Raw genomic sequence first — 21,299 nt, forward strand, 5'->3', positions numbered from 1 at the left:
AGCGCCGACATATTACACGGCGATGTACAGTGTGTATGTATTCATATTCTTGTATAGACTGTCCCTCAAAGGAGCTCACAATCTAATCCCTACTATTATCATATGTCTATGTTTGTATTATGTAGTGTAAGGGCCAATTTTTTTGTAGGGCCAATTTTTAGGGATGAGCCAATTAACTTATCTGTATGTTTTTGGGATCGGAGTACTCGGAGGAAACCCACGCAGACACGGGGAGAACATACAAACGCCTTGCAGATGGTGCCCTGGCTGGGATTCGAACCAGGGACCCAGCGCTGCAGGGCGAGATCGCTAACCACTACGCCACCGTGCTGCCCATATATAATGCTTTACACTGCTCCATGCTCTGTGTTCACTGCAATTGTAATGGTGCCAGTCATCTGGTAAAGCACAGCATGCTCTGTTACTCTGCCGGAACTCACCGCACAACCAACACGCAGGTGTGACGCACCATCACAGTATAATAGCGTTGTGATGCACCGCAACTGTGGGCAGCATGGTGGCTTAGTAATTATCACTCTTGCCTTGGAGCGCTGGATTCCTGGTTCATATCCCAGCCAGGGCACTATCTGCAAGGATTTGTATGTTCTCTCTGGGTTTCCTCCAACATTCCCAAAAAAATACAGATAAATTGGCTTCCCCCTAAATTGGCCCTAGACTACAGTAAATGCAAAGACACGTGACTATGGTAGGATTAGAGTGTGAGGTCCTCTGAGGACAGTCACTGACATGACTATGTACTGTGTAATGTGCTGCAGGAGATGTCAGTGCTATATAAATACATAATAATAATAATATGGTAGGACATTAGGCTATGACTATGGTAGGATTAGAGTGTGAGCTCCTCTGAGGACAGTCAGTGACATGACTATGTACTCTGTAATGTGCTGCAGAAGATGTCAGTGCTATATAAATACATAATAATAATATGGTAGGACATTACACTATGACTATGGTAGGATTAGAGTGTGAGCTCCTCTGAGGACAGTCAGTGACATGACGATGTACTCTGTAACGTGCTGCAGAAGATGTCAGTGCTATATAAATACATAATAATAATATGGTAGGACATTACACTATGACTATGGTAGGATTAGAGTGTGAGCTCCTCTGAGGACAGTCAGTGACATGACTATGTACTCTGTAATGTGCTGCAGAAGATGTCAGTGCTATATAAATACATAATAATAATATGGTAGGACATTACACTATGACTATGGTAGGATTAGAGTGTGAGCTCCTCTGAGGACAGTCAGTGACATGACTATGTACTCTGTAATGTGCTGCTGAAGAGGTCAGCACTATATAAATACTTAGATAAAAAAAAAATACACACTGCACTACATAATGTCAGTCAGGAAATTGGGTAGGGTGAGTTGGCTGTTGTGTAAGAGCACCACCTAGTGTGCTTTAAAGGTATTGTTCCCAGAGCCAGGACACCTACATAGTGTTAAACGGGGAGAAAAATTGACGTCAACATACACCTACAGGATCTTCTAAAAAATTTGCATATTGTGATAACGTTCATTATTTTCTGTAATGTACTGATAAACAGACAAATTCTCTTCACAATATCCCACAGATTCTCTATGGGGTTCAGGTCAGGAGAGTTGGTAGGCCAATTGAGCACAGTAATACCATGGTCAGTAAACCATTTTACCAGTGGTTTTGGCACTGTGAGCAGGTGCCAGGTCGTGCTGGAAAATGAAATCTTCATCTCCATAAAGCTTTTCAGCAGATGGAAGTATGAACCCACTTTTGACCCAGAAACAGCGGCAGAAGTGCCTTACCTGGGCTACAGAGAAGCAGCACTTGCTCAGTGGTCCAAAGTACTTTTTTCGGATGAAAGCAACTTTTACATGTCATTCGGAAATCAAGGTGCCAGAGTCTGGAGGAAGACTGGGGAGAGGGAAATGCCAAAATGCCTGAAGTCCAGTGTCAAGTACCCACAGTCAGTTATGGTCTGGGGTGCCATGTCAGCTGCTGGTGTTGGTCCACTGTGTTTTATCAAGGGCAGGGTCAATGCAGCTAGCTATCAGGAGATTTTGGAGCACTTCATGCTTCCATCTGCTGAAAAGCTTTATGGAGATGAAGATTTCATTTTTCAGCACGACCTGGCACCTGCTCACAGTGCCAAAACCACTGGTAAATGGTTTACTGACCATGGTATTACTGTGCTCAATTGGTCTGCCAACTCTCCTGACCTGAACCCCCATAGAGAATTTGTGGGATATTGTGAAGAGAAAGTTGAGACGCAAGACCCAACACTCTGGATGAGCTCCGGACGGCTATTAAAGTGAACCTCCGGACTAAAAATCGACTCAGCAGCACTGAAAAGACTTGGTGTTTGTTTAACAGTTTCACAGCATCAGAACTTTGTTTCTTATACAAGCCTCATTTTTAGCTGCACAGAAGAAAACTGCCCGGGCTTTTTTTCCCTGATGCTGTGCAAAGCATGATGGGATTTCTAAAGTTGTTCTCATTCTGCTGTTTTGGTGCATTTTTTTTTTTTTTTTTTTTTTTTACATTTTGAATTTGACCTTTGAAGCCTAGGGTGTGCAGAGGGGTAATCAGGACACAGGACAGTTGGAACTGTGTCTCCTGCTCCTTGTCACCTCCTTTCAACCAAAAAGATGGCTGCCCCCATGACAAAGATGGCAGCCCCCATGAATCACAAACATTTGCCTGTTCTTTTAAAACAGGGTGGATAAGAGATAATGGCCTCGATTCATCATTGTCTTTGAGATAACTTTTTCCAGTTTGTTAAATTACCGAATTTGAAGTTTAGCGATTTCTAGTTGTATTCATCAAGGTTTTTCGGCATTCGGTGTGAATTCGATAACAATTCGGTAAACATTCGGTAACGTGTCGATATTTCCATTTTACAGCGGTAATTTAACACAAGGCCATAAGATTCCCATGGAATTGTGGGTAAAAGGCAGTCCTTTGAGCACTACGTAGCAACATTCTGAATAGGGCTTAACACCTGGACCAGGATTCTGGAAGTGGTTGGGACAATCCCACAATTTGATAGGAGCCTTTTCTAAAAAATTATAGTGCAGCTAGCAAAATTAGTTAACCCTGGCACTGCCTGTGTTCTCTTACAAGATGATTCAAGAAAAATGCAGATGTCGTGTTATAGCAAATAAATCTATTCTCTTACAAATTTATATGGTTGCAGACCTTATTCTTGCCCTTCTGCGCCTTTGAATCACTCTCAGCTGATACATAACCACTTCAAATGGCTCCATCTTCTCTGTCAGCAATGATCTGGCAGGAATAACGACAGAGCAGTGAAGGAGATAACTAATCCTAAATGTAACGCTAAACCACACCCACTTTCTTTTTCATGAATTGCACTTTCTTCCGTTTTAGCGAATCGTTACCGAATCGTTAACGAATGTTCGCTAACAGCTGTAGAGAACTTTGATGAATCCTGAAATGAAGTTAACAAATTCGGTATTTTACCAAACTGTTGTTAACAAATTTGCTAAGTGTTGATGAATCGAGGCCTATATTTCCTATCTATTCTAATTAACATAACTAATGTAACTTGATGACAGTATGTTTGTTTAGGCTGAAGTTCCCCTTTAAGGTTATCTGTTTTATTGACCTGAGGAAGCGGGCTGAGTCCCGTGAAACGCATTGTCTACAGTATAACCGTTATTTTAATAAACACTCCTTTTTCTACCCACGTGAGTCTTCTTTGGAGGTAAGAGACCTTCTCATCATACCATATATATTTTTATTTACTTATTTTTATCCAATTTTATGAGTAAAATTATCTAGCGGTTACTATAACATACATTTGGGCGCCTCCACCAACGTGCTTCACTTGGATGAGCTTAAGGCCTATGGAAGCATCCTGGGCCTCCATAACACCTGAGCAGTGCCACAGGCTGATTGCCTCCATGCCACACCGCATTGAAGCAGTCATTTCTGCAAAAGGATTCCCGACCAAGTATTGAGTGCATAACTGAACATAATTATTTCAAGGTTGACCTTTTTTTTGTTTTAAAAACACTTTTCTTTTATTGGTCGGATGAAATATGCTAATTTTTTTTTTTTATAGGAAATTTGGGTTTTCATGAGCTGTATGCCAAAATCATCAATATTAAAACAAAAGGCTTGAACTACTTCAGTTGTGTGTATTTGAATCTAAAGTATATGAAAGTCTAATGTTTATCAGTACATTACAGAAAATAATGAACTTTATCACAATATGCTAATTTTTTGAGAAGATCCTGTATATACTGACCACACGAGGTAAAATATAATAGCATGTCCATTAGCCAGTTCCCTATCCATGTGCATGGATAGGGAACTGGCTAATGGACAGAAAACAAAGAGTTGTGGTCAATGGATCATACCCAAAATGGGAGACTGTTAGCAGTGGGGTCCCACAGGGGTCTGTACTGGGTCCAGTGCTCTTTAATTTATTTATTAATGACCTAGTAGATGCAGTAGTGAGCAATGTTGCTATTTTTGCAGATGATACAAAATTGTGCAGAATCATCAACTCTCAGGAAGATAGTGTCATATTGCAACAGGATCTGGATAGGATGGCTATATGGGCACATACATGGCAGATGAAATTCAATGTTGACAAATGTAAAGTCATGCATTTTGGTCGTACCAATGGTCTAGCACCATACAAAATAAATGGGATACAGTTGGGGACATCAAACTTGGAGAAGGGCTTAGGAGTACTCATTGACAACAAGTTAAATAATCGTACTCAATGCCAAGCCGCTGCAGCTAAAGCTAACAAATTTTGGGATGCATTAAAAGGGAAATAAAAACTCGAGATGCTAGCATAATATTGCCCCTGTTTAACTCTCTAGTAAGGCCACATCTGGAATATGGAATTCAGTTCTTGGCACCACATTACAAAAAAGATATTGCAGTTTTAGAGCAGGTGCAGAGACGAGCAACAAAATTGATACGTGGGATGGAAGGTCTCGCTTACCAAGAAAGGTTAGATAAACTGGGTTTATTTAGTCTAGAGAAAAGACGCCTTAGAGGAGATCTAATTAACATGTATAAATACATCAGAGGGCAATATAATAGCTTGGCGGATGAGCTTTTTGTCCCTAGGCCTTCTCAAAGGACTAGAGGACATGAGCTGCGCATGGAGGAAAAACGTTTTAGCCATTTATTTAGGAAAGGGTTCTTTACAGTAAGAGTGATTAAGATGTGGAATGCATTGGCACAGGAAGTCGTTATGGCAAACTCTATACCTACATTTAAAGGGGGCTTAGATGCTTTCCTTGCGTTGAAAGACATCCATGGCTTCAATTACTAGGTTTTGCCTAATGATGTTGATCCAGGGATTTTATCTGATTGCCATCTGGAGTCGGGAAGGAATTTTTCCCTTTTTGGGGCTAATTGGACCATGCCTTGTGGGGGTTATTTCGCCTTCCTCTGGATCAACAGGAATATGTGAGGGAGCAGGCTGGAGTTGTACTTTGTACTGGTTGAACTCGATGGACGTATGTCTTTTTTTCAACCAAAATAACTATGTAACTATATAGGCCTCAATTCACTAAAGGCAGTTCAGCAAAATCCTTTAGGTTGGTACAATACTGCATTTGGTATTTTACACTTCCATATTCACTAGCTTTTCCTCATGAGGCAGAAGTTTGGTAATTTATTGAACAAACCTGCTTCGATTCGCAAAACCCTGCTGGGTAAGTGTTAGGTTTTTCTGTCCAGTGCATCCCGACATCACTTTGATGTGCTGCAGCCACCAGGGGGAGCTCTTGCACATACCAGTATACAGATATGCACATGTAAAGGGATGCAGAAAGTCTCTTTCCTGCTTTGCCAGATGTCCCACCTTCCAGGGTATCGGGCCAAATCTGGAGGAGAAGCGGGGCTGTGTAGCGTTGCCTGGCTCTCCCTTTTGGCTGTCTGTTACCGCATGGAGAGTAATTGGCTGCTATGAGCTGGAGAACAATATTGAACGCTTTTGGCCAATTTATCGAAAGCCTACATTTTCTTGAGGTATTTACCTCGCTAGTCGGTATTTCTAATTTTCTGTGCGGTAACAGGTTTAGTGAATTGTAATTTGGGAAGGTAATCTGTAAAATCAGCTGTTAGCAGCTGTCCAACTTCGCAGGCATGGAGGGCCGTTTTTTTTTCAGACCACATGGTGGAGGGCCGGCAGACCGATACAATCTAACGCCCCCCCCAGATTTACCCACAAAATGGAATGATAGCAGATTCTCCACAAAATGCACTCAGATTGGCCGCAGTTGTACCCACAAAATGCAGTCAGAGTGGCTGCAGATTTACCCACAAAATGCACAAACATTGGCTGCAGATTTACCCACAAAATGCAGTCAGATTGGCCGCAGTTGTGCCCACAATGCAGTCAGATTGGCCGCAGTTGTGCCCACAAAATGCACTGATTGGCCGCAGTTGTGCCCACAATGCAGTCAGGCCGCAGTTGTGCCCACAAAATGCAGTCAGATTGGCCGCAGTTGTGCCCACAATGCAGTCAGATTGGCCGCAGTTGTGCCCACAATGCAGTCAGATTGGCCGCAGTTGTGCCCACAAAATGCACTGATTGGCCGCAGTTGTGCCCACAAAATGCACTGATTGGCCGCAGTTGTGCCCACAAAATGCACTGATTGGCCGCAGTTGTGCCCACAAAATGCACTGATTGGCCGCAGTTGTGCCCACAAAATGCACTGATTGGCCGCAGTTGTGCCCGCAAAAGGCACTGGCCGCAGTTGTGCCCGCAAAAGGCACTGGCCGCAGTTGTGCCCGCAAAAGGCACTGGCCGCAGTTGTGCCCGCAAAAGGCACTGGCCGCAGTTGTGCCCGCAAAAGGCACTGGCCGCAGTTGTGCCCGCAAAAGGCACTGGCCGCAGTTGTGCCCGCAAAAGGCACTGGCCGCAGTTGTGCCCGCAAAAGGCACTGGCCGCAGTTGTGCCCGCAAAAGGCACTGGCCGCAGTTGTGCCCGCAAAAGGCACTGGCCGCAGTTGTGCCCGCAAAAGGCACTGATTGGCCGCAGTTGTGCTAAAATATTTACACCCCCTAACCCGCCACGCTCGTTGCCCGTACCCCTTGCTGCGGCATATAAATGTGTACAGCCTCCCCCCTCTTTGTCCCCCTTGCTACCGCCTCTAATTCACCTCAGATCGGCAGCGGCGGACAGGAGATTGGAGCCAGTCACGTCGGAACACCAGCGCATAGCAGCCGCGCGGTGAATTTGAATGGAGGACGTGACATCATCGCTCACGTCCAGCACTTGTCCCCCGTGCGACTGCCATGCGCTGGTGTGGCTGGTTCCTATCTTCTGCCGCTGTCGCCGCCGCCGATCTGAGGTGTGTTGGATGCGGCAGCACGGGGGACAAAGAGGGGGGAGGCTGGAAATATTTGTAGGCCGCAGAATGGGGGAAAGGGTTTAAAAAAAAAAAAAAAGTTGCGCTGCCTGCCACAGCATGGAACAGGCGGCAGGGGGGCCGCAGCAGGAGGCCTGGCGGGCCGGATGCGGGCCGCCAGTTGGACAGCACTGGCTTGGTGAATAGAGGCCATAATCTATGGCTTAGGACAGAAACCTCTCCAAATTGATCACAAGAGATTCTTATACAGTATTATTCATATACCTCAGGAAGAAAGTACAAGGTGTATATATCACTGTCATTGCCATCCGCCTGTTACTCCAGGAAACCAACACCTCCTTACCATTCCACATATGGTCTCTTTCCACGTATGGTATCTTTGGATGAGTGTCTAAAATACTGTATGTGCTCTGAACCAATTCCTGCAAATCCATGGGAGTATAGAGTTGTATGTTCCAGGAACTGTAGTGAAATTAACACAATTAAATTTGCTTATTTTTTACTCTATTCATTTATAGATGTAGTCAGTGTTTGCTCATTGTAAAATATTTCCTCTCCCTGATTTACATTCTGATATTTATCACTGGTGGTGACATCTTTAGTTCTGCCAGGTGATCTGTACGGAATGTTAATTACTGAGCGTTCTATGCACAGAGGGAGATACTGCTTACTTAGGAGTAGGAAAAAGCCACAAGGTGCACAGACAGGAAACTGTCAGGACCAAGGTCATGACATCACACTGAGGGAGGGGTTTCACCACAATGTCAGCCATACAGACTCCTCCCCCTGATGAGCTATTAGAGAAAAGGTAAAGATTTTTCATGGGAAAAGGGTCATCAGATACTGATTGACGGAACTTTAACCCAGGACTGAACTTCATTCCAGTCTCTAGATCAATTATTCATTCATATGCTATAAAAATCATGGTCAACATGGTTTTTTTTTTTTTTTTTTTAGGTATTTGCTGGTGTTCTGTACCACCCGCCCCTTGAGACAGCGCATTGCAGAACACTATAACGGATCAGCTAGATGCATTAGGAATGAGGCTTATGTCACCCAGATTTCCAGTGTAGCTAGACACTTTTTCAGGGAACATCGGGGTGACATGAGTGGTTTCACTTTCCAAGGCATTGAAAGGGTGATGCATTCTACCAGGGGAGGGGATCTGTACAGACGTTTATTACAACGGGAGGCTCTATGGATCTGGAGATTGGGCACACGCATACCTACAGGATTGAGCTCTAAGCTGGATGTCAGCCTGACTTATGATATTAGGCATTGGCCTCGATTCATAAAGCATTACCTCATGCGGTAATGCTGAAAACAGCAGACTTTACCGACCACTTAGCAAAATGTCAATTCATAAAGGCTGTTACCGCATGAAAAGCTGACATTACCGACCAGGGAGGTAAATTACCGACTTGGCTGCAGTTACCAACAACACATGTCAGTAAATTGTCAGCAAATGTCAATTCATAAAGCCTTCAACATGCGGTAAGCCTGGCAGTAGTTACCGACACCTCTGGTGAGGTCTTAACAAGTTACTGACAGCTCTGATTAATGCAAAGTGCAGAGATCCGAAAGTCTGTTTGATTCATCTGTGGAGAGAGCCAGAAAGCCCTCTGTGTGAATCATTTCAGCAGGCAGGGAAAGACTGTGTGACTCATCTGTCTGAGTCATCAGTGGAAAGAGCCGGCTGTGTGAGTAATTTCTGCAGGCAGGGAAAGACTGTGTGACTCATCTGTCTGAGTCATCAGTGGAGAGAGCCGGCTGTGTGAGTAATTTCTGCAGGCAGGGAAAGACTGTGTGACTCATCTGTCTGAGTCATCAGTGGGAGAGCAAGAGAGAGCCGTCTGTGTGATTCATTTCTGCAGAGCAAAGAGGGAATCGGGACACTGCTTTACTCTACCGCTCAATGGGCTGCGGTAATTTACCGACCTCCAAGGGCAGCTGGGGAAATCTTTATGAATTAGCACACAGACCGGGAAAATACCGAGTGCGGTATTTTCCCGACAAGATTTTTGTTATCGCACTGCTGTTTATGAATCGAGGCCAATGAGTTTGGGTGTGTGGCCCTGCCCCCTTTTGCTTCATGCAGTCCCCCCCTTCTCCCTCCCCCCCTTTTTAATCCTTTTACTCTCCCCCCCTGGCGGTGTCAATATTTTGATATTTATGCATTTATAAATTTATGCATTCTTATGAACAATTTTGTATGTATTTTTGTATTTTTACATGCTACTTTCTATCTCATCGCTGTGGTGTCTGTAATTTATACATCCTATGTAACCGGACTGTCTATTCATCTTGATTCTTAATCATAACATTCATGGTTGTTTTAATTACTTTCCATTTTGGCCATTCGGCCATTTTATATGTACATACATATGTCTCCTTTAAGAGCCATAGCCACACCCTGGGTGTGCCGGCTTTTTTGACTATTTAAACTTGTGGTGTTTTTGTGTATGTTGGCTATGATTAAGGAGCCAGTGTGAGCTCCGATACGCGTGAGCCATATGTGTATCTACTGAAGTGTCAATAAACTGAAGATTGCTTTATACCCAACCCACGGTGCAGCGGAACATCTATTCCTTTTGGTGTTATGCTTTGTCGATAATCTTTTAGGACCTGAACTCTTTAACAAGACAGAAAACCTATAGAAGTGCACCCTGTATGTATTTAGAGTTTAGCCTGTCTTTTAGAGCAGAGAGGAAGTTCTGGGTTCAGGTCCGCTTTAATACATTTTGGAGGTTTTATATCGGAATGGCTTGTGACTTTTCTACTAAATGATTTGATCCTGATTGCGCCCTCAACTCCCACAGTCCTATTCTATTCTGACTAGACCGTTACTATAACATGCGCTAGACCTCTCCCGCCCCTGTCGCATGGTGCCGCAGGTCACGCGCCTGGCCCCATCCTCCTCCTGTCCCAATGGCTGCCTGCCTGCTACACATGCGCAGTGGTGCAAAAGCACGGACAGGACGACGCAGGGACACAGAGGGATTATTATATAGGATTTGATTAATTGGGAGGAGAGGGAACTTGTATTTGCCTTACTGTAAATGTCTCGCTGGTGTTCATACTCCAGGTCTGCCTGAAATAACCTCCTATTTGCTTTCCCCATTAGTGCATCTGCCTCAGCCCTACCTTTGAGCTGGCCTTGCAGACCGGAGAAGTGATTGAGCAGATGGGGAAGTTCTGTGACGGTATTGATATAGCCTACGCCATACGCGGGAACAGACGTAAGTATTGTCCTCGCAATAACCTAGAATTGGGGAGACCTGGCAGGCAGGCACAGATTATCAATAGATTTAATCCTGGAACCTGAAATCTGTGTGTGTGGAGGCAATCAAGCAGATGGATCCACTGATAATGATCTGAGGGGGTCTGTCTGATGGCCACACCAATCCGTTTATGGCCAGCTTAACCACTTGAAGGGAACCAGAGACTAAGCATCCTCATGTATTTTACCATATATATATATCAATGGGAACATGACAGTAAACCCCAACCCTGCTCTGTTTCATTCTTCAGTGCTAAATCTGCCTGTTATCAGCTCTGATAAGAATCCCCGACTGATCATTCAGTCTGGCTTTCACCAGAATGATTATAGCTGAGTCATTTTTTGTGATGTCTTTTCAAGCCCAAGTCTGCCTCCTTGTGGCTCTGTTTTGCTGCTTTGAGGATAAATAGCAGGAAAGCAGAACCACACGGGGGCAGGCTTGGGCTTGGAAAAACTATCACAGAAGACTGACTCAGCTATAATCATTCCAGTGAAAGCTAGACTGAATGCTCAGTTGTGGATTCTTATCAGAGCTGATAACAGACAGATTTAGCAGAGAAGAATGAAACAGAGAGCAGGGTAGGAGTTTACTGTCATGGAGAAAGGGGGGAGGGGGGGAGAGATTCGTGTCTTATTCTCGAATGACAAGCTGACTTATAAAGGCGTCCTGGAGCAATTAAGAGGTTCTAGCAAAACGTTTTTATAAGTCAGACAGTGCTGCTGTGCACGTGAGATTAGTGATAAGAAATAGAAAAAATACACATTTATTTCCAAATACTATATTGTCACCATACTTTGTACTAGGGACATAATTAAAATCTTGTGATAACCAGAACAAATGGGCAGATAAAATGTGTTTTATGCACAGTAGCCGTGTTTATTAAAACTATAGGGGATGAAATTGGAGAAATGGTGTATTTTTTAAATTTTTTCCTGGTTCCCTTTAAAATGCATAGAAAATAAAGTAATTAGTGAAAACAAATCTCAACCCCCAAAAGCCCAATTGGTGGTGAAAAAAACAAGGTCTAGATAATTTAATTGTGATTAGTAGTGATTAAGCTATTGGCAAATTAAAGGGACGAGCACTGAAAGGGGAAAATCTCTTTTTGTCAGTTAGGATAAAAAACACTCTGGGGTGAAATGGTTAAAATAGCTGCAGACCACCTCCACCTATTTATGCCAATAGAGTTGTCTGATTGTAGAGCTCCTAAAGGATCTGTTAGCAACATTTTGGCGCGAGATGCTGCAAGACACCTTCACAGGTCTTCTAGTGCAGATCTCCCTGCTAGTCAGGCCTGGATGCCGTATAATAGGCATTCTAGGCTGATAGTGTATTATATGTAATATAGATGTAGTCATATACCACAGGATGCCTTCACAGGTCTTGTGGAATCCAGGCCTGACCTGTAGGGGGGGCTGCACTATATTATAGGCATTAGTGGGCAGCACTGTGACGTAGTGGTTAGCGATCTTGCCTTACAGCGCTGGGTCCCCAGTTTGGATCTCAGCCAGGTCACCATCTGCAAGGAGTTTTTTTTCCGTGGGTTTCCTCCGGGCACTCCGGTTTCCTCCCACATCCCAAAAACATACAGATAAGTTGGCTTCTCCTAAATTAGCCCTAGACTGATACATACACTGCACGATGCATACATAGATATGACTATGGTAGGAAATAGATTATGAGCTCCTCTGAGGACAGTCAGTGACATGACTATGTACTCTGTAATATACAGTAAATACTTGCATAAAAAAATAAACAATTATAGGCTGATAGTGTATTATATGTAATATAGATATAGAGTCCTATACCACAGGACACCTTCACAGGTCTTGTGGAGTCCAGGCCTGACCACCTGCACTATATTTTAGGCTGATAGTGTATTATAGACACTAGACATTTTCGTAGTTCTTTTGGGAGTCTCCCGGCCTTGATGGCTCAGACAAGGGGGAGCTGCAAATACTCCATTTCATTGGTCTATTTCCAAGCTACAGAAGTTTGCACAAAATTTGCTTCCCCTTAGAATGATTTGCATTCATTGACCATTCCTGCGTCCGCTTGTGAACTGTGGTTTATACGACTTGGGATTCCTGCGGCCTGTCATTGGTTGCTGATTGCCATGTGATTTTTTAATTGCCAACTTGTAGTTGTGATTTTTGCAGGCCCGTCCCACTTTTTTTTTAAATTGGCTTTTTTCTTAAAGGGACATATCCCTGAATAAAGTTGTGTATGATATGCTTTTCTTAGCCTTGATTTATTTAGAAAGGTTTGAAATGGATGTCTGTTTGTGAATTAGTATTGTACATCATCCCTGGCAGCATATATTGTTGTGTTTTTTGGTTTATTCTGTCTTTTAGTTGACCTTTCTTTACACTGTTTATCTCAGCACCTAAAGGCAGCCGAATAGAAGCCCAGATCATTGTTGGCACGCCGGGAACCATCATGGACTGGTGCTTTAAGCTGAAGCTTTTAGCACCAGAAAACATACGCGTGTGTGTGCTGGACGAAGCGGACATCCTGATCGGAATACAGGGTTACTGCGACCACAGCGTGCGCGTGAAGAGGTAAGCCGAGGACAGGGATAACCCTGCACAGGGGGAATGTGGGGATTAGAACAGTCAATGAGATGGTAGGAATTCCAAGGATTATGCAAATCTTATATGCAGCTTAAAAATCCACCAATCAAAGTTCATATTGGTGGGATTTGACTCCATTTTCAACCTGTGAAAATTTGCATCATCCTGCATCTCCTCAGAATTATTTGCATCTTAAAGACTCTGTAACAATGTTCTGCTTATTTGTTTACTATAAATTCCTATACCTGTTCTAATGTGGTCTGGCTTACTGCAGCCTTTCCTAGTTGCACGGTCTCTGTAATATATCTAATCTTTTCCTTGTCACCTCCTTGTCAGCCATTGAGGAATGTGCTGCCTCTGCTGTGATAGGGAGAAGTTATACACGCCCCCTGCAGGCTCTGTGTGCTTTGTTTACTACTCAGATAGAGCTCTGAGGGGGAAGGAAGTTGCCTGTCTCATGCTGAGAACTGAGAATCCCAGACTGGAGTGCAGATAATTGTCTATGTAATAAAAAATTGTAGTATACTGTAACATGAGATATATACAAACATCACTTCCTGGTTAGCGGCCATGTTTTTGTTTGTAAACACTGCCTAAAACTGGCGATGAAATGCCAGGATCGCGGCGGGGAGCTGTGGAAACGGCAAATAGGGGCCCAGGAGAACATAATGAATAGAATGGTATGCTTTCTATTTTAAGAATTTGAGTACAGATCCTCTTTAACTTCAATGGTAATCCTGAGTCAGGCTTGGGACAGAAATCCGCAGCTCAGAGCTGTAAGCCTGTGCCTCAGTGTGTTATATGCAGGAGCTGGTTCCCCCCCCCCTTTTGTGAAAAAAACATTGCATGGCTTTTAGACCCTAAATCTGGAAATGATCAATGAGATTATTTGTATTGGTTGCTAATTTATGCAGTTTGGAAACAGATACTGCAGTTTATTTGTAATCTGCATAAATGTGAAAACAAGCCGGAATGGACTACTTCATGACAACTAGTTAGATTCCTGATGACCTTTTCCATCCAATGCATGAAGTTTACAGACACACCCCTTTACACCCCTCCCCCAGGGCCATGACCGACCGCTGCCAGATGCTCCTGTTTTCCGCCACCTTCGAGGAGAGTGTTTGGGGTTTCGCCGAGAGGGTTGTCCCCAACCCAAACATCATCAAGCTGAGGAAGGAGGAGCAGACGCTGGATAACATCCTGCAATTCTACGACGCCTGCGAGGATAACGATCAGAAACTGCGGGCGCTGTGCAACATCTACAGCACGTTCACCATCGCCCAGACCATCATCTTCTGCCATGTGAGTCCACAACCGCTTCTCTACTCCTTCCATTACAGAGAGCCTGTTACCCAAGCTGAGATCAGAGGGAAAGCTCATTCTTGTTAGACAAACAGTCCTCCTATGGCAAACCTAGAAACTGGGCAGTAGGAGGGTCGGTTGCCAGTTATTTGGATTAGTGCAGGTGTTTAGAGTAAAGGGGCCCATACACTCAGCCGATTTTCTGGCTGACCAATCGATCAAAATCGATTGATTGCAAATCGGTTGGCCAATCGACTGATCGGCCGATTTCGATGGATTTCCATCGAACTGGCAGGGTGGAAAATGTTGGTCGATCTGATGAGATTGCTTATCAGTTTGCATTGGCCTTAATGGAAATCTGATGGCAATAAAAGCCATTAGATGGAATTTCAATAATTTCAAGCTGAAATCTATTGGAATTCTATCCTGGTAAAAAATGTTCTAAAAACGCATCAGATAGATCATCAGATGCATTTCTTATCTATCTGCTGCCAATCTGACGAGTGTATGGGCACCTTTAGTCTCCTGCTCTGTGAAAGCAGATCATTACTGTAGTAAGATTATTTATAAAATGCTTACCTATTACTTAGTGCTGTACAGTAGATAGGGCAGACATTACAGCATTAAACAATGTTACACAAGGACATTAGTGTTAAACGGTACAAATAATCATAATGTAACGTGTAGGAATTAATATAGCAGACAACTCATTAGGTGGAGGAGGGTCCTGCAAATAGGCTTACAATGTAGGGGTGGGGAAAGGGACAAATGAGGATGAGGGGTGGGGTGTAAGTCTGATGGAGGGGGTGGAGCTATGGGGCTACACTGGAGGCCCCAGGAGGAGGCGAGGTTCTTCCCGGGATGAATAGTGCGGCCCCTCTGATGCAGAACTTCAAGGTGAAGTCCGCTCTAACTTTCGCTGGGAACAGACCTGGAACCAGGTGCCTCAATCCCCGACAGACTGTTGTAGAAGTGGAGTTCCGCTCAATGTTCCACATATTATTGAAGCCTTTATTATGTAATGGACACAGTAGACAAACGACACTACATGTTCACTGACATGTTTCGGACGCACACTGGGCATCATCATCATCATTGCTATGATTAAGGACCAGTGTGCGTCCGAAACATGTCGGTGAACATGTAGTGTTTGTCTACTATGTCTATTACATAATAAATGCTTCAATAATCTGTAGAAGGTTGAGCGGAACTCCACTTCTTCTACAGTCCCTCTGATGCAGATTTGCTGTCCATTCTGAGTTTTTCTCCTGACACTCTGGGGAGTTGGTACCTCTGGGTGCCCGCCGCCTGTGGCAAGGCTGTGTGTGTGTTTAGTCGTTTTTTATAATCTAAATGGGCAGATGTATTTGTCTTCATTATGATGTTCTTCTCTTGATTTTAACTGAACAGACGCGTAGGAGCGCTAATTGGCTCAGCCTTGAAATGATGAACGATGGGCACCAGGTGGCGCTCCTGAGCGGAGAGCTGCCGGTGACGGAGCGAGCTGCGATTATTCAGAGATTTCGTGAGGGCAAAGAGAAGGTTCTCATCACTACAAATGTCTGCGCCCGAGGTGAGTGGTTAGTAGGACGCACAGCGCTGAGTCACAACAACGCCAAATGCCAATGTTGTTGGGGGAGGGCAAGGATTTCTGCTCTATATAGACCAGGGGTATCAAACTCCATCACATAAGGGGCCAACATTTAAAACAGTCGACGTTGTGACACAAGTTTATTAAGATTTAACCCTTTCCAGTCCAATTATTGGATCGTCCATACCCATGTCAACCCCTTACTTTTCCAGTGATTGGGAGGTGTGACTGCAGCAGGGATCTGGAGGGTGTCTATAGCTCCTTGCACGAGGACAAGGAAGTGACCTGGCATCCGCTTATGCTCGCTCTAGCTCCACCCCATTCCACGCATGCCAGTTTAATTGTGCAGAATGGTGCCAAAGGGGTTCAAATAATTTGATCTACATAGGGTGATGCCATGCAGGAAAAAAATCCAGAAACTATTCCCCTAGTGACAAACCCAAATGCGTTAAAGTAATATTTAAATTGCACGGTGGAGGATGGGCCCAGCGGAGATGCAAGGGTCGGATCTTATCCAGGAACACCGCCACCTAGCGGCAGCCATTTTTCCAAAGTCTGACATTGGGCCTGTGCTGTAAATGGCCGATCTCTGACATAGTGCGACACAGGATTGGAAATTGTGAACATGTACTGAACAGTCTCGAGCTGACATTTCTAAACGTCTGTATCTGGGTGGGCAACACTGGCTTACATACTTTTATCATGAACTAGCTGATGACCTGGCGTTGCCCAGGGATGTATTTGGCTGCTGTTGGCTCCGCCCACTTTTTCTAACCCTAACACACTCAATGACCAAGTTTTGGAACGTTAGGGTCTTTGGCATCAAATTATATATTCCCATAGAAATTAAACAAAACTGATTGGCTGTTTGTGGCTCCGCCCCTCTCCAGTATTTGAACCCCAGTCACCCAATGACCAACTGTAGCAGGCTTGATTGATTGGCTATTAAAGGCCCCACCCACTTCCCTGAATATTAATCTCAGTCACCCAGTGACCATCTGGGCAAAGTTTGAGAATCCTGACATTAACCGTGCCAAGGACCCAAAAGCTCATAAACTTGGTCATTAGTACTTTACATTTTACCATTGACATTAAACAAATTTGAGTGTTTGTGGCCCCGCCCCCCTTTCAGTATTTGAACCCGTCACCCAATGACTGTACCAGATTTGAGGACTCTGCCATTAACGGTGTAAGAATGGCATATATTCCCCTTGAAAATCAATAGGTGAATTTTGATTGACTGTTCTAAGCTCCACCCACTTTCCTGAATATTAATCCCAAGTTTGGGAACACTGCCATTAACAGTGTAAAAAGGGCTGCAGTTTATATTTCTCCATGTAAAAAGTTTAGTTATTGGCTCCGCCCACCTTTTCTGACCTTGACATGCAGTCACTCAATGACCAAGTTTGAGCTTTGGGGTCCTTGGTATCAATTTGTATATTCCCATAGAAATTAAACAAATTTGTTTGACGGTTTGTGGTTCCGCCCCTTTCCAGAATTTGAACCCTTGTCACCCAATGACCGACTGCACCAGGTTTGAGGCTTCTGCCATTAGGAGTATAGGAATGGCAGCAATGTAAATATTCCCTTTGAAAATCGGTGAATTTTGATTGGCTTTTTAAGGCTCCACCCACTTCTCTGAATATTAATCCAAGTCACCCAGTAACAAACTGTGCAAAGTTTGCAAACCCTGCCATTAAGAGTGTAAGAATGGCAGCAGTTTGTTTTCCCTGTGAAAATTTGTTTTTGACTCCGCCCACTTTTTGTAACCTGGACACACAGTCACTCAATGACCAGGTTTGTAAACTTTCAGGTTCCTGGCATCAAAAATGTGTGAATGGAAGCAGTTTATCCACCAAGGAAATCTGATTGGCTGTTTTTGGTTCCTCCCCTTTAGTGCATTTGAACCCCAGTCACCCAATTACTGACTGTAGCAAGTTTGAAGCCTCTATTAACAGTGTAAGAATAGCAGCAGTTTAACCTCCTGCCGCCTGCGTCACGCCAGAGGGCGTGGCCGCGGCGGCAGCCCCAGGACCGCCTAACTCCAATTGGCAGAAAGTCCTGGGGCTCTATTTTGCATGAGATCGCGCACATGGTGCGCGCGCATCTCATGCACGGAGGGCGGAGCTCCACCACATCTTCAGTCTCCGAGCGGCTATTGCCGCTCGGGAGACTGTTATACTAGGTGCAGCGCTGCGATCAGCAGCAGCGCTGCACTGGGGACAGCCGTGCGACACGGCTGTCCCCATGGGGGACAAGAGAGCGATCGGCTCTCATAGGCAGAAGCCTATGACAGCCGATCGCCATAATTGGCTGGCTGTGGGGAGGGAGGGAATAAACTTAAAGAAACAGGGGTTTTGAACAAAAAAAACAAAACAATATTTATTTAAAAAAAAATAAACATGGGGGTGCGATCAGACCCCACCAACAGAGCTCTGTTGGTGGGGAGAAAAGGGGGGGGGGATCACTTGTGTGCTGAGTTGTGCGGCCCTGCAGCTTGGCCTTAAAGCTGCAGTGGCCAATTTAGCTAAAAATAGCCTGGTCACTAGGGGGGTTTAGCCCTGCAGTCCTCAAGTGGTTAAATATTCCCCTTGAAAATCAATAGGTGACTTTTGTATTGGCTTTTGTAGGCTCCACCTACTTTCCTGAATGTAATCCCAGTCACCCAGTGGCTGCAGTTAACATTTTACCATTGAAAATGATTGGCTGAAATTTTGATTGGCTCTTTTATGCTCCGCCCACTTTTCCTGGATTTGTAACCTCGGTCACCAAGTGACCAACTGTGCCAAGTGTGGGGACTCTGGCTTGATTACTGTGAGAATGGCAGCCTTTTACATTTTTTCCATTGACATGAATGGGTGAAATCTGATTTGCTGTTTGTAGCTCCGCCCAGGTGTGCAGGGGGGACGCAAGACCCCCAGAACCTATCATCCCAGGTAGTAAGGGTTCTGTATACCAAGTTGCGTTCAAATCGGTCAAGGCACGGATCGCCGTACACATACATCCGATTTTTATATGTTACGGCCAGAACCCAAAGTGTGGCCACCCCCTCCCTGCAGCACCCATATGAGAGAGAGAGAGAGAGAGAGGCGCAGGGGGAGGAGAGATGGCTGAAGCCGACGGCTTCATCCGTTACATTGCTGACGGCTTCATTTCATTAAATTGACTAATTTTTGTTTTGTTACATTTGGCCAGAGACAGCCAGAAAACGCATTAATCTTCAGAGGGAAACATTCCATTTCTAACGTTGGCCGCAGCACAGCGGGCAGTTCGCACATTGGCCGGCCAGAACGCGAAGTGGCCACACTTCGTGTTCTGGCCGTAACATATATAGATAGCTATAGATATAGATTGCATGAAAAAGGCACCCCCGTGAAGTCCAGACTATTTCCTCAGGCACAATAAAGCTGGCTGTCGCTGCTGCGGGATGTCTGGCTGTGGCTTTAGTAACCATTTCCTCTGTGACTGCACTATGCTTTTTTAATACTCAAACATTTCAAGAAAAACAAATTGTCAATTTTGCAAACTTATCTTCATGTTTTGTGTCAAAATGCTTAAAGAGTAAAGCAGCCCATACACTCAGCCGATTTTCTGGCCGACCGATCGATCGCGAGGGGAAAAAAATGGGGACTTTAATGGGAACTGAGAACTAGTATTTTTTAAAGAGTAACTGTCAGGCTGCAGAAGCTAATTTAAACCTCTATTCTCCTGTGTTAAACAGTTTAGACAGAAGCCAAAAAGACATTACTAAAGATAAAAATCTCTCTTACATTTAATGTGTGCTTATCAGCACAGCTAAGCTCCTAAGGAGGACGCAAGCCGCATTCCATACTGCAAAGCATTCTGGGGCCCTCCCCTCGGCTGCTAAGGAGAAGACGGGATCAAGTTTCAGCAGCTTCTAACTCAGTCCAGCCACAGCACAGATAAATCTCCGGGAAGAGTACTCTGCAGGAGTCCGCTATTGTTCCTAGCCACATGGCTCATTAATATTCACTGCACACTGTGTTATTCTGTACGAGCTCCTCTGTGATCAGAAGCAGGCAGGACATGAGGACACATTTGGCTTCACAAACATGGAACCTGCCATGGGCTGTCAGGAGCATCATTCTCTGCATATACTATATAAAAATTCTGTGAAATCCAAACGTGGACAGTGAAATGCATATGTAATGTAAGTACAGCCAATCTTTAGCTACTGATATGTGTTTATTTTCTCTGAGACCTTATACCTAACAGCTCCTCTTTAAATATATTCTACTCCCTCACCGACACTGCCTCAGATAAAAATACATGCAGGTTTCTCACCTTGGAAGTATTCGCACCCCTTGAAGTTTTCCACATTTTGTCACATTACTGACACAAACATGAATCCATTGTATTGGAATTCCACATGACAGACCAATACAAAGTGGTGTATGTGTGAGAAGTGGAACAGAAATCATACAGGATTCCAAACATTTTTTTTACAAATAACTGCAAAGTGGGGTGTGCGTAATTATTCGGCCCCCTGAGTCAATACTTTGTAGAACCACCTTTTGCTGCAATTACAGCTGCCAGTCTTTTAGGGTATGTCTACCAGCTTTGCACAGCTAGAGACTGAAATCCTTGCCCATTCTTCTTTGCAAAACAGCTCCAGCTCAGTCAGATTAGATGGACAGCGTTTGTGAACAGCAGTTTTCAGATCTTGCCACAGATTCTCGATTGGATTTAGATCTGGACTTTGACTGGGCCATTCTAACACATAGATATGTTTTGTTTTAATACATTCCATTGTTGCCCTGGCTTTATGTTTAGGGTCATTGTCCTGCTGGAAGGTGAACCTCCGCCCCAGTCTCAAGTCTTTTGCAGACTCCAAGAGGTTTTCTTCCAAGTTTGCCCTGTATTTGGCTACATACATCTTCACATCAACTCTGACCAGCTTCCCTGTTCCTGCTGAAGAGATGCACCCCCCCGAGCATGTTGCTGCCACCACCAGTGGGGATGGTGTGTTCAGAGGGATGTGCAGTGTTTTCTGCCACACATAGCGCTTTGCATTTTGGCCAAAAAGTTCCATTTTGGTCTCATCCGACCAGAGCACCTTCTTCCACATGTTTGCTGTGTCCCCCACATGGCTTGTGGCAAACTGCAAACGGGACTTCTTATGCTTTTCTGTTAACAACGGCTTTCTTCTTGCCACTCT

At 44.4% G+C, this 21,299-nt stretch overlaps 1 protein-coding gene across 1 annotated transcript in view; it reads left to right on the forward strand.

Annotated features, from left to right (window-relative positions):
* LOC137520638 (ATP-dependent RNA helicase DDX25-like) overlaps nt 1-21,299 on the forward strand; it is a 57,679-nt gene that overhangs the window by 29,316 nt on the left and 7,064 nt on the right. The window contains exons 7-10 of the mRNA XM_068238793.1: nt 10,495-10,609; nt 13,035-13,212; nt 14,292-14,529; nt 15,940-16,102. Coding sequence (XP_068094894.1) covers nt 10,495-10,609; nt 13,035-13,212; nt 14,292-14,529; nt 15,940-16,102 — 694 coding nt within the window. The remainder of the gene's footprint in view (nt 1-10,494; nt 10,610-13,034; nt 13,213-14,291; nt 14,530-15,939; nt 16,103-21,299) is intronic.

The sequence above is a fragment of the Hyperolius riggenbachi genome, chromosome 6, assembly GCF_040937935.1.
Source record: "Hyperolius riggenbachi isolate aHypRig1 chromosome 6, aHypRig1.pri, whole genome shotgun sequence".
Taxonomy (NCBI): domain Eukaryota; kingdom Metazoa; phylum Chordata; class Amphibia; order Anura; family Hyperoliidae; genus Hyperolius; species Hyperolius riggenbachi.